At 35.7% G+C, this 13,471-nt stretch overlaps 1 protein-coding gene across 1 annotated transcript in view; it reads left to right on the forward strand.

The window, feature by feature from the left end:
• The first annotated feature begins 553 nt into the window (after positions 1 to 553).
• LOC120523558 (vesicle transport protein SFT2B-like) overlaps positions 554 to 13,471 on the forward strand; it is a 144,749-nt gene continuing 131,831 nt past the window's right edge. The window contains exons 1-2 of the mRNA XM_039744963.1: positions 554 to 738; positions 11,732 to 11,821. Of these exons, the coding sequence (XP_039600897.1) occupies positions 673 to 738; positions 11,732 to 11,821 (156 nt within the window). The 5' untranslated portion in view covers positions 554 to 672. The remainder of the gene's footprint in view (positions 739 to 11,731; positions 11,822 to 13,471) is intronic.

A 13,471-nucleotide genomic window follows, 5' to 3' on the forward strand; every position in this document is an offset into this window, starting at 1 on the left:
TGAAAGCACCCTAGTTTGTTTTGCGGTTAGGTTATATATTTCATTAGTTTTCACAATGCTTAGGTTTAATGTTTCCTTGGCCTACGTTTAACTCTAATTGTGTTCTAGTGATAGTATGAAATTTTTACAGGTGTTTTTCTTAAACATGATCATTGACTGGTTGAAGATCTAGTATGTATTAGCTATCAAGGTGTCGTATTAAAGAATATTTATAAGCTGCTATGGCCCAGTGTCATCCACTACCTGCTTTCCAGACTTCTGTTCACCATTTTTTTCTGGAGGATCACAAAATGTTCTCGTTGCGCAAGCTACTGCATTTTGCCATCAAAAATCAGATGATCAAAAGGAATTTCACTAAGCTGTCATATATGACCATGGATGATATTCAGCCCTATTGGTAGCTTAATGTAATTAACTGAATAAATAAATTACTGACGTCTGAACCATTCCCTGGCCCCGGTAGATGGCAGACGCAGCTTGCTTGCATGCTTTGCAAACCTTAACTAGCACGCGAGGGCGTCACAATTTCCATGGCAACGGGCCGCGCGCAGTGGAAAAGAGAGGCGGGCGGCTGTTTTGGGGAGGAAGTTGGTCCAGTCCACCTGTTGGACGTGGAAGTTGTTTGAGCTGCGCGGTCTGTTTGTCTTTTGCGATAACAGCACGCAGGCCATCATGGACAAACTAAAGAAAGTGCTGAGCGGCCAGGACGGGAATGAAGACTCCAATGTGCTCGCGGAGGTAAAAAAAAAAAAAAATCATAAACAACAACAGATAATTAAAAAAAATTAAGGCGGTGAAACGAAACAGAGACGTTTTGCATTACGTTCTTCTGAGAAACGGGCAGGGTGGCTTCAGCTTTTATTGCACAAAGAAAGAGGTTGGATTTCTGACCCAGCGATTCTCTTTGGTCTCGCACTTCAGATTTTATTTTTGGCTGAATTCACAACAAGATATTAAAGTGTGAAGTGACTTGCATGACTCGGAAAGGTGTTTTGGCAGAAAAGCAAGGACGGGAGCACCGCCCGCTTGTTTATGGAGCCTTGTTATTGAGTAATCCACTCGTTACGTTTGCTCAGCTGGATGAGTTGTTAATAATGACGTGTTTAGAATTTCATTTGCAGTGAATTGCCATATTGCTATTACTTCATGACAATGAAGAAAATTCTGACATCGTTAGACACTTAGAAGGTTTAAATTAAATGCTGTTGTGAAAATAAGAATTGCTGATCAGTCAATGGGGTTTTTACGAACACATATGTCACCTATGCCTTTTAAAGTGAATTAAAATTGTGTATTCGTTTGATTGTGAAGCATTGTTGTAGACGAAATTAACTGTAAAGTGACCACAGGGTTTTCCGGTGTTACGCACGCCTCCAACAGTCAGCAGCTTTTGGACGTGAAATGTGAAGCGGTTTCCTTGAATTTCGCTTTCGCATTTGGTGTGTAGTTTTATGGGGAGATACCTTGGCACTTGCACTGTTTATTTTTCACTGTATACCAAAGTGGAATAAACCGTTCTCCACAAATAATAATACACTGATTTGGATCAAATTACTCTTGCAAATATTATTACGGTGATCCCAGCACTAGCATTTTTGTTGTAAACATAACAGATCTAAAAAAAAGTGTTTCCTCTAGATATGTATTATCTTTCGTAAGATTGTGTGCCACCCCCCTAATTATTTTACAAAATGATTTAAGTTAGCCAAATCATGTAAACATTTTTGTGGTTTAATTTTACAATGTGTGTGTCAGGATAGGTAGGATATTATATCAACCCATGTGGACCTAGTTTATTGTGTTTTATATAAGGTGTATCGAAGGAAATTTCAGAAGAATAAAATATTTTTAACAAATTGCTTAATGTTGTGTTTTGTAATATTTCTTTGTTCATTTACTGGTTTGTAGATTAATGAAGATGGTTTAAGAAAGCAGATTTGAATTTGGCTTGATTTATGAGTTAGGATTTGTTGACAATAGTTAAACGTTTGATGGCATACACATTTGTTACTTTGAGACGCAGGGTAATACTTTTGTGCTAACTGAAACAGACACATCAATATTTAATGTGTACCTTTTTGGTTTTAAATGAATTGTAATGCAATTATTTTGCCAACAATTGTATTTCATGGAGCTATTATTTCAACTGAACCTCACAATAGTAGATCATTTTTAGAAGGGCCTGAGAGTTGATATACAGTATTACACATGCATATTATAGATACTGTTGAGTTATTTCTCAGATCAATATTTTAGTTGTGTTGATAGTTGTCAACATTTTAATTGAGTGCAACAAAAAAGGAAGTATTGTGGCTTAGCAACATTTTAAAAGTGCTATGTGCAAATCGGCATCCCTGTCAAAACAAATATCTTATGTCAAGAAGATAAAGTTAGCTACTTCAGAATATCGCAAGGATGATAATCTTCTGTTAAGTTAGATGTTTTGGGAACTTTGATTTCGGTATTAATAGAGAAACTTTATATGATGTAAGGTATTAGCCTTAAAAAGTGTACATATTTTTTTTTTGTTAACAGCCACAAAATGACTACACAACTGAAATGAGCTTAATATTTAAACACTGTAATTAAATATTTTTATGTTACGTTTGATGTTTCCTCATGTCAAGTGAGTTCACCCCATTCGGTCTTGTAGTAATCAACAGGAAGATGGGAAGTGCAGGATAAGGGTTAGATTGTTTTTGATAATTTTGAAGAAAATGCTTTTCTCAACTGATAGCCGTTAGGTTTTAAATAAATCACCACAGCAAATGGAGAAGAATTCACAGCAGAGTTGAAAAATTTAACACAGATGCATAATCAATCAAAGGAATAGAGCTAACAGCAATAACTTGCATATGTAGTAAGGCTAACAGCAAATTAGTCTGTGAAACCCGGTCATGAATTATGGAACAGTGAAAGAAGGTAAAGAATAAAATGCTACAAGATGCTCATTTTAACAGTAAGTTACAGGTATTTAGCTGAAGTTTTTGCTTCTACACACCAGGAGCTTTATTTGTAAAACTATTGTTAGATTCCATGCTAAAATTTTGCTTAGACTTCAGCAAAATGCCTTATGCCCCCAAAAAAAAATCATTTTATAAAGCCGTACATGTGCCACAGCAAGTTCCTTTTTAAATTGTGCACAAATGTTTAGATATACCCCATCACCTCCAGTCTGTAACCATACAATGCTTAAAAAAAATGCCTTTTTTGAATATTCATAATGTAATCACCATAAACATTTGGCCATGTTCCTCAGTAACATCATTATTACAAACCATGCAAGAAATGAAAAAATGAAATGTTGGTGTATGTGACCTTGAGGCATTAAACATTCTGCTAGTCTCTCTGTGGGAGTCACAAGAGTGGGAGTGAGTGACGGTAGCTGAGCGGAGAGAGCGATGGTGATGTGCCATTGTGGCGCACATGTGTTGATTGACAAGGTGTTGCAGACCTAAAAATGTTTTTTGAGATGTAAATACACCTTGAATTGATGCAGGCTATACTGCATATGCAGAACTGCAACATATTAAGAGCAATCTTTTTGAACTTGCAAAAAGTTTACCATGTAAATGTCTATGTTGCAATACATATAGGTTTTTTTTTTTTTTACATTTGGACATGCAGTGTCCAAAAATGTCTTTGAAATGCCATTTTGTTGATGTCCTGAGGGATAGGGTCTAGGTCATCTATGCAGTCATTTTGGCCTCTCTCAGGTGGCAGAGCCATTCTATATTTGTATGTTATATTGTGCAAACCAATTTGCTTCTTGATGAGTCCATATACTGCCCCCTGTTTCTTTTTTTAATGATCAAATGGTCTGTTCTATCACAGAATGTGTGTGGGGTTCCTTTCATTACAACTTCTGTCATGTAGTGTTTGCGGATTGGTGAGTAGTATGAGTCAGGCAGTGAGAGGGTGCCCACGGTCACATGAAAGAAAGATTATACAAGTTGTGCTGTGTGTTGTACAACATAACGGGCAATGGCAGTGTTAGCTCTTTTGGAGAATATCACCAATGGCATTCTACAAAATTAGTGAGTTTTAAGAGGTCACAGTGATTTTTGTTTTGTCTCTTAATGGCTGATAAGCGTATTTTGACTTCTCAGTGCCATCCATCCTTTAGGAGTTGTATGATGCATTCTTGCTTACCTTACAGATCCAATCACACATAAATTGCAAATTGTTCTGCTACAGGTTTTAACAACTGTAAGGTATTTGCCAGTGGACGCTTTGCAGGGTGAAGTAGCTGTCTGATCAGGAATCTTGCAGTCATCCCTGAGTCGTGTAATGCCATCTGTATAGAATAATATACTTTGCTACCCAGATGCATTATATTTTCTTTTGGTCTGACTGAGCAGGCCAAATTTAAAAGGCAGTTGCCAGAGTTTACTGATTTTCCTTAAGTAATCGGCACAACTGTTCTGTATACATGATGTCATCAAGGCCCCTTCACAGAATGAGTTTGCTTTTGTAAATCAAAAACATTTTTATTGTATTAATTTACAAGTAATATGTAATGCTCAGATGTGTCAGACTAACTTGTTGTGAGGTGTCCAGGGTCGAACCACGATTCCTTTATTTTACCAAATAGTAGTGTGGGAAGCAGGTGGTCGGTTTCTTGGTAACCCTGCCATTCACATTTATGTCATAAAGGTAGCACACCCTTTTTATAAACAAAACGGATAGGCTACACATAAAGGCAGTTAACATTAAGCATTTGTATTAGGCGTTATTACCAGTATCAAAGACTACTGTATTGAAAGAGCATGTCACTTAACTTTGGTATAATTGGTTCAAGAACATCAGAATGTGATTCATGCATTACTGAAATGCACAATAAAACATGGTTTTCTACACATTTAATTACCCCGACGCCTGGTGATTCTAAAAGGCCAGCACCGAAAAAGCTGGTCTAGGACTTTTTGATGGTCGAAATTTCCCATAGTTTGTGTTTTAGAAATGCAGACTTTTGCATAAGAAATGGCTTATGCACTTTTGTGAGTGCTATAACGTTTTATACATGGGACTCCTGCACCACAGCTTAAGCTTAAAGCGAATATTATTGACTCTTAAAAGTTTAAACACTATAGAGGTCCACATGTTAACAATCTAAGATTCTATTTAAAAAGTATTGTGCGTTTCAAAATAACCTGTGTTTGTTAAACTTTTATTTAATGGTATGTATCTCGGAGGTGCAATGTTTTTGGAAAAATGGTAACTTGCAAGTTTTTTTTATTTAGAAAAATCATAGAACTTGGAATACAGTTCCTTTTCTGTCCACTGGCAGAGGGTCATGGTCTTCAAAGTGCATATTCTCTTACAGATACAGAGTGATACCAACATAGTTGATTTTGCTGTGTCTGATGTTTGCATGTTTTTTCTGATAATTTTGCACAATTATTTTTAATGAAGTAACAATTTACAAAATGCTCATACTCGATAATAATGATAGCATACAAGTTCAGTTTGCTGAAGTAATTAACATGTATTTTTGATTTGGATGCAGCTGTGTTGCGGATATGAAGTGAATGCAACCATTACAAATGGTACTTGTCCAAGACTAACAAAATATTATTTAAACAGAGGAATCTTTAAAAAGAAGTCTTAGACACAATAGTCAGAACTGTTGTAAATATTATTTAAAGGTACTTTGCAAAATATACTATTTTGATGGGCATGTTATTGCAAAATATTTTTTTGATGGATATGTTATCCTCGTTAGTTGCTTTTATTTTAAACAGTGTGTATTTTTTTAATTGTGACTAAAACTTGCTTCTTGTTTTAATTTCCGTTTTTTTTTCTTTTTATTGAATAAATGTGTTGATTGGTATAACAGTGTATATGTATAAGTATATGTATAAATAGCAGTATCCAGAATAAACATTTGGTTTATGAATTAAACAAGCATCTTCAGCATTACTAGACATGACAGTTTTGTCTTGCATAAATGTAACAAAATTTTTAACTTTTAAAATAAGTAATTTATTTTCATAATACTTTAGACTTTTTTAATCATTCACATTACTAGTATTGAAATATACGAAAAACTTCATATTTATGTTGAATGTTTGTGTTAAGATGAATGTTGATATGAAAAAAGTAAATAAGAATTTACACACTTTTTGGCTTTTATTTTAATATCTTGTAGACTTCATTTTTAAGAAGTTGAAGTACTGTGCTACATTATATAACATGCTGTAAACGTCGACATCCTGCTTGATTATAAATGATGAAATTATGAAATGCATATGGCCAGGAAGACCATCAAAGTTGTAAATGAGAAGTGATAAGATATTGCTAATATTTGCCATGCTAGATGAATGCATAAGTCAAAAATAATGTCCTAAAAATGAAGTCACACATTGGACATAGGGTCTAATACAGTGCAATTTGTCAGTTTCCATGCCTATCCCATGTTTTATAACTATAAAATATTTTCCATATTTTTTTTAATAGCACAATTAGTATGCCACATGTACGATTTTTTTTCACATACATATATACCTCAGATGATCTTTGCCTCATCAGGGCTCCAGACTCAAAAAAAAAACAAATAGTTCCTAGGTCAAATATTTTCGGTGTCAAATAATATTTTAAGGTGCAATTTTCTAGTTTTAATTTGTATTCGAAGTAAATTATAACTATAAATAAATGGTGACTCTTTGCTGCATTTTTTATTTCTTTCCAAGGCCCTCTTTGCTTGGCATGCAAGTGGCATCTGTCTTTTATTCATTAGTTGTAATAAACTGGCTGTTTTATTATTCTTAATATTCTTAAGATCTTGGAGCAAGCTAACTACATGCATTGTCGGATTCTTTGATATTTATTCATCAAAGTCTGAGTCAGTATTACTTGCCATCAAGATATTGACATTCTTTGGCCAGCCAAGTATGGTTTGGTCTGCACTTCCCTTTGCTTCAGGAAAGAAAGCACTGCCTCTGGATGAAATAGTTCAAGAAAAGGTCTTTCAGTAGTGATTCTTACTAAATCCTCTGAAGTTGCTAGATGCTATTGATGTACTTTGGATTTTATATGATTTTGAGCAGAAAATTCACATTCACACTTAGCAGTGAATTTTGGAATTAGTAGCATAATTTCAACTAAGTGTAGAATGATTCTAAACTCTGACCAGTAGGGTTCCTTTTTTTTATTTAAGCATGAAGTCTAGTAATTAACCCTTGGTTAACACTTGGAACTCTTTCCTAGTTGCACTGCTTCAGTGTTGCTCAGTGTTGCATCCATTTTTTTTAAGAAACAGGTCCTTTTTAATATTGTTCTCACCAAAGATTGTAACATTGTCTGGTCAGGCATCATTAAACTTCAAAATCTATTTCCTTGTTCTTGTAATTTCAATAGGTTTCGCAGTTTGCTCATGCAGATTATTTCTAAAAACTGTGCAACTGTATGGGTAATTATACTTGATATTTTGAAATGTACTATTGATGCAGCTATTCTTAACATTTCTGCATGAGGTCTATAGTTCAGTTTTGCTTTTTTCCCTTCCTCTTGGTATGTAAATCAAGACTAAAATTCAACTGATATTCCTGTAGCATCCTATCTTTCAATGATTATGACCTTTTTTTTTTTTTTTTTTTTATATATAAAACCTTCATTTGTCATAACACAGCTTTCAGTTATGTGATGAATTGATTTTGAGTCAGTGAATTCTTAGCTTTTGGGCCTTTAAAACAGATCATGCGGTCATGCAAAGAATGAATGAATATAGCAAAAGAGAGATGTTTCATTTGGTCCAGACTTTGCACAACCCTTTATTTTACATCTGTGCTGTCAAACTTCACAACAAGGTGTTTCATGGGGCCCTACACAGCCATCTACTGCAGACAGCCTCAAGTCTTAACTTTTGATTGGCATTATACTGTAATTGTAGTATTCTGTGGCGAATGCTAGTCAAGGTACACAGTGATGGGCTGTGAGCACTGAGCCCTCCTGCCACCTTCATGGAGTCTGATTCTGACAGTGTGGTCAGAAACATGCACACCAGTAGCCAGCTGGAAGTCCTTTTGTAGGGCTCTGGGGGTGTTCATTCTGTTCTTTTATTCACAAAGGAGCAGAAAACGGTCCTCCTGCATGGTTGATGCCCTTCTATGCCCTTGTTCATGTCTTCTTGTGTAATGGCCCATCTGCTGGTATCTTCTCCTTGCTCTCTAGACACTATTGGGGCACATGACAAACCTTGTCGTGCTGTCATGTGTGGATGTGCCATCCTGGTGTAGCAGAACTACCTGTGCAACCTAAATTGCCTGCATTTACCACCATATGTTACCAGTAGTGATAATGACATTAGCAAAATGCAAAACTTGAGAAGAATCCGGAAGGATAAGTAGAGAGCAATTGTCTGTGGCCAACATCTGTACAGCCATTCCCTTTTTGGTGTTTGTCTTGCTGTTGACTCTCCAATGCACCTGTTGTTACTTTCATTTGCACCAAAGCAGGTGAAATTGATTCACAATCGCTTACACTTCCTGTGATGATTAAGTGTTCCCTTCATTTTTTTTGAGTAGTTTATAATAAATGTTTGCCCAAAGGTAAATGTATTAATATCCTGCACAAAAAGTATACTAAGAAATAGAAGTAAGACTAAAACTAGATTTCCCTAAGATCAAATGGTCTATTCCTAATCAGTGCATGATCGAAATTAAGGCTCTAATGCACAAAGTGGCAGGTTCATACCTTACCATTGGCTCACTCTGTGACAGTCTGCAATTTATTTTACCTGCCTGGGCTCCTGATGAATAAAGGGGTGTGGTTGTGGTGGTATGGTGAAGCTGCAGTGCGTATACACTAGATGTAATATATAAGTTGTTGTCAACAAAAATATAGTATTAAGTAAAAATGTTTCAAAGATTTAAAAAAAAAAAAAAAGCAATGGAATATATTAGTTAATAAATGAAATATATTAGCTCTGTGCTTCATGGCGGCATAAACAATATGCAATTCATCTTAGCTGCCCAAAGACAACAAATAGTTGGGGCACTACAGTAGTCCCTCATTGATCGCGGGGGTTGTGTTTCAGAACCCCCCCCACCGCGATAGATGAAAATCCGCGAAGTAGAAACCATATGTTTGTATGATTATTTTTATATATTGTAAGCCCTTATAAACTCTCCCACACTGTTAACATTATTAGAGCCCTCTAGACATGAAATAACACCCTTTAGTCAAAAGTTTAAACTGTGCTCCATGACAAGACAGAGATGACAGTACTTTCTCACAATTAAAAAAAATGCAAACATATCTTCCTCTTCAAAGAATGCGTGTCGGGAGTATAGAATGTCAGAGAGAGAGAGAAGAGAAAAGCAAACAATCAAAAAATCAATACGTGCTTTTGGGTTTTTAAGTATGCCGAAGCACCGCAATAAAGGGACATTTTTTAGAGGAGCGTCTGTGTCTTCTAAGCAAACAGCCTCTGTGCTCACACCCCCTTCGTCAGACACAGAGAATGTCCGAGAGGGTGAGAGAGAGAGAGAGAGAGAAAAGCAAACAATCAAGCACCGCGCGGGAAGCATATCTTATATCATTGAGGAGTTTTAGTTAATATGTAATACATGCTCCAATTGGGTAGCTTCTAAGCCATCCGCCACTAGCGCCCCTTGTATGAAATCAACTGGGCAAACAAACTGAGAAAGCATGTACCATAAATTAAAAGACCCATTGTCTGCAGAAATCCGCAAACCAGCGAAAAATCTGTGATATATATATATTTAGATATGCTTACATTTAAAATCCGCGATGGAGTGAAGCCGCGAAAGTCAAAGCACGATATAGCGAGGGATTACTGTATATGAAGCAAAAGCCGTAGGTAGGATGTCCTTCACTTAAATGCTTTGATCTGTTAACTTATAGACAAGTTGATACACTTTTAGAAAGAGTCCAGGTTTCATAAATCGGTTTATTTTTTAACTGGCTTGTGGTTCAGGAATGTCATGTTGTATGTTTAGCAGCTGTCATACTTAATTTGCATGTGAAGATTGGTGATGCATACCAAAATTTTGGAGCCAGAATTAATAATAAAGCCTTGGATTTGGCTTTTTTTTTTTTTTTAAATAAATTTCTCTAAGTACTGTCAATCGAAGCCTTAAAAAGACCAATTACCTGTGTTCCATAATGCAGTTGGGAAGCTACAAGTGATAGGTTTGGCCATTTATAAACACTGTATTAAAAATATGTGAAACAGCTGCATATACAGGAAAAAAAATTGCATAACTAATGAATGTGTAAATGGGGAGGGAAAACACAGAAATGTAGGAAAATGGAAAGAATTGTTTAATTTTATTAAGGAAAAGACACCAGTGATAAGAGTGAAGTTTTTCTTCTTCTCCTTCAAGGAATCGGAAACAAATAGCACATAAAGATTTAACAAAAAAGCAAAAGGATATATGGCTTTCGCAGATTGTATGAGAAGTGTTACCAACAATGTTATGTCCCTAATACTTTGTCCTGAAGAAGTAATGAGTTGAATCAGAAGCGCATAAGCAAGAATAATTTTGGATTGTACAACACAGGTAACTTTATTTTTTTCATGGATGTTTTGATATTGTTTGCTGCTGTTTGGCATACAGTACAGGCCAAAAGTTTGGACACCTCCTCATTCAAAACATGTTTTATTTTCTAGTTTTTTCAAAATAGCCACCCTTTGCTCTGATTACTACTTTGCACACTCTTGGCATTCTCTCGATGAGCTTCAACAGGTAGTCACCAGAAATGGTTTTCACTTCACAGGTGTGCCTTATCAGGGTTATTTAGTGGAATTTCTTGCTTTATCAATGGGGTTGGGACCAGCAGTTGTGTTGTGCAGAAGTCAGGTTAGTTGGACGATCATTTATTTTTTCAACAGGACAATGACCCCAAACACACCTCCAGGCTGTGTAAGGGCTATTTGACCAAGAAGGAGAGTGATGGAGTGCTGTAAATGGTCATGAAAATAAAGAAAACACATTGAATGAGGAGGTGTGTCCAAACTTTTGGCCTGTACTGTATGTCCAATTGATGCCAATTGTATCAGGAATTTTTATAATCTCTGCTCTTCATGAAAACATGAGATTAACCATTTTTCTCGGGCATAACTATAAACAATATCAAAAATAGAAAAGATTATAAATATATATATTTTAGTTCCTGAATTCCTTTACATGTATAAAATGGTTAATAATGAGTGTTGCCAAGTGGAGCAATTGGGAATCACAGAACCCTTGGTTAAGTACAATACAGATTGTGATTTCTTTTAGGTAGAAGAATGAGTAATAAGAGAAATAAGTACGTAAAAAATATGAATGCTTTTTTTATACTGTAAAACAAAGATGTAAATCTTGTGTGATTTAACAGGGCTCCTTTCAAAAATGAATTTGAGGGTGTTACTAGTATCAATATAAATCTTAATTCTGCATAATAATGTGAGAAGTATTTGAGTATTGGAAAAGGTTCATTGTTGATAAGTGTTCTCATGTTCCAGTACTAATGAAATAAGTTATTTTTGTTATCATTTTGTAAGTTGTGTTTTATTGTAAAAATGTTAAAAACAGTTTCTTACTAATGGATTTTTAAGTTAATCATATTCAGTGTGAAAACATTCACTTTTTTATCCCACTGAAACCAATTATTTGTGTCAATTTGTTTTTATTATTGTGTTTTTCGTATGGTTCAATTGCTGTACTTAATAGCTGCTTAACAAATGATAAGACATTTTTTCTTTCTTTTGTGTCTCCCACAGCGAGTATCTGAAGCAACCACATTAGGATGGGGTACTAGAGTTAAAGGGTTCATTGCCTGCTTTGTTTTGGGAGTCTTGTGCTCAGTTATGGTGAGTTTCATTCTGTTTTTTTCTAATAGTACTGTCTCAAAGTACAGAATTTTAAAATGTGTCCTTTTTCATCTATCAAGAAGAGGAATTTGTAAATTAACCATGTAGTGTTTGGAAAATTTGAAATTTAATAATGCACATTGCAGTAATGCAAGTGTTCATTGTGGTATTGTTTTGCTATAATACTCTAAAAATTCATTATTTGAAATTGCTGTCAATAAACCTTCCCATGTAACTAGGCTTTTTCATGTATTATGTAATAATACTGTAGTTTAGTGATAATTTATGGTTTTAAATGTGAAACGTGCTATATTCACTGATAATTGTGTTGTATTCAGATATGCAGAAATATGTTTAAAATTGCATCTTGTACTTTATGTAAATCTGGAAGAATCCACCAGGTGACAGTGCAAGATATTATCATGATGCGAACAGGATCGGCTTCGTTGTGTTGTGAATTTCCTGGAACATCCATTAAATACCGATGACGCCTTACTGCAATATCTCTGAAACAATCCAGGGATGTGTCCATTCCTCAAGCATTGGGCACGAGGCAGAAACAATCCCTGGACTGGGCATCAGCTCATCGCAAAGTGCATACAAGCAATCGCATACACTAACTCAATTTTATTGTCACCAAATCTGCATATCTTTGAAAGGAAACCAAAGCACACTGTGGAAACCCAGCAGGAAAACATGTAAACTCCAGGCAGGGAACACCAGCAAAGTGGCTCCATGCAAGACAGCTGCGCTACAGCTCCGCCACCGTGTCACCCTGTTAATGTGTAATTATTAACAGCATTCATTAAATAAAATGAATGATTTATCTGTAAAATATAATATACATACTTTAATGCATTTCATTGTGAAAGTGATATCAAGTATAAATCTAAGGATTTTAAATGTGCAGAGAGCTGGAATATCATACATGTAATGTGTTCTGTGTGGTGATCTATTGCTGCCTGCCACTGTTGTCATGTCAGGAGGAAGCCCAAGAAAAAAAAGATGGCACAAAAGATGGTATGTGAGAATTTTAAAATGTGTTATGTCATTATGATCGGGAATATGCGATGCTTGAATATAAAAGCACTACAAATGCATCTGTATGTCGGCATTTTGCTTCACCACATCGAACCATTCGTCAAACATCGAAGCACACACATCGATCCCATAGGATCCACACAGAGGCTTTCTGTCACATGTAGATAGTAAACTGAGACTCTGATGTCACATTCCAACTTTTATCACACTGGACCCCCCGAATTTTCGCTGGTACTGCAACTTGCGCATGCATCAAAACAGTTCAATGCTTGCGTAGCAGGAGTGTCCGCTGGAGCATGTGTCATGTCGCATGAAGTATAAACCCAACCTTATTGTCCCAGACAGAATTTCAAGAACACTATGCCTTGGATCAGTGAAAATTCTGAAAGAGATGAGGGGGGAAAAGTATTTAATTTACCCGTCGGGGATGATTACAAAACAAATACAAGGTCTGTCAGAGTCTACTGTGCTATTTTCTCCAAATAGAAAAAATTTACAACAATTATCAATCCTTCCAAAAACGGCCAGCTTGCCAAAACATACCTGAAGGGAACATTGACAATTCATTTAAGACCTTGAAAAAGAACCCAGAAGAACATCCAAAGAACT

The sequence above is a fragment of the Polypterus senegalus genome, chromosome 2 (genome assembly GCF_016835505.1).
Source record: "Polypterus senegalus isolate Bchr_013 chromosome 2, ASM1683550v1, whole genome shotgun sequence".
Classification (NCBI taxonomy): domain Eukaryota; kingdom Metazoa; phylum Chordata; class Cladistia; order Polypteriformes; family Polypteridae; genus Polypterus; species Polypterus senegalus.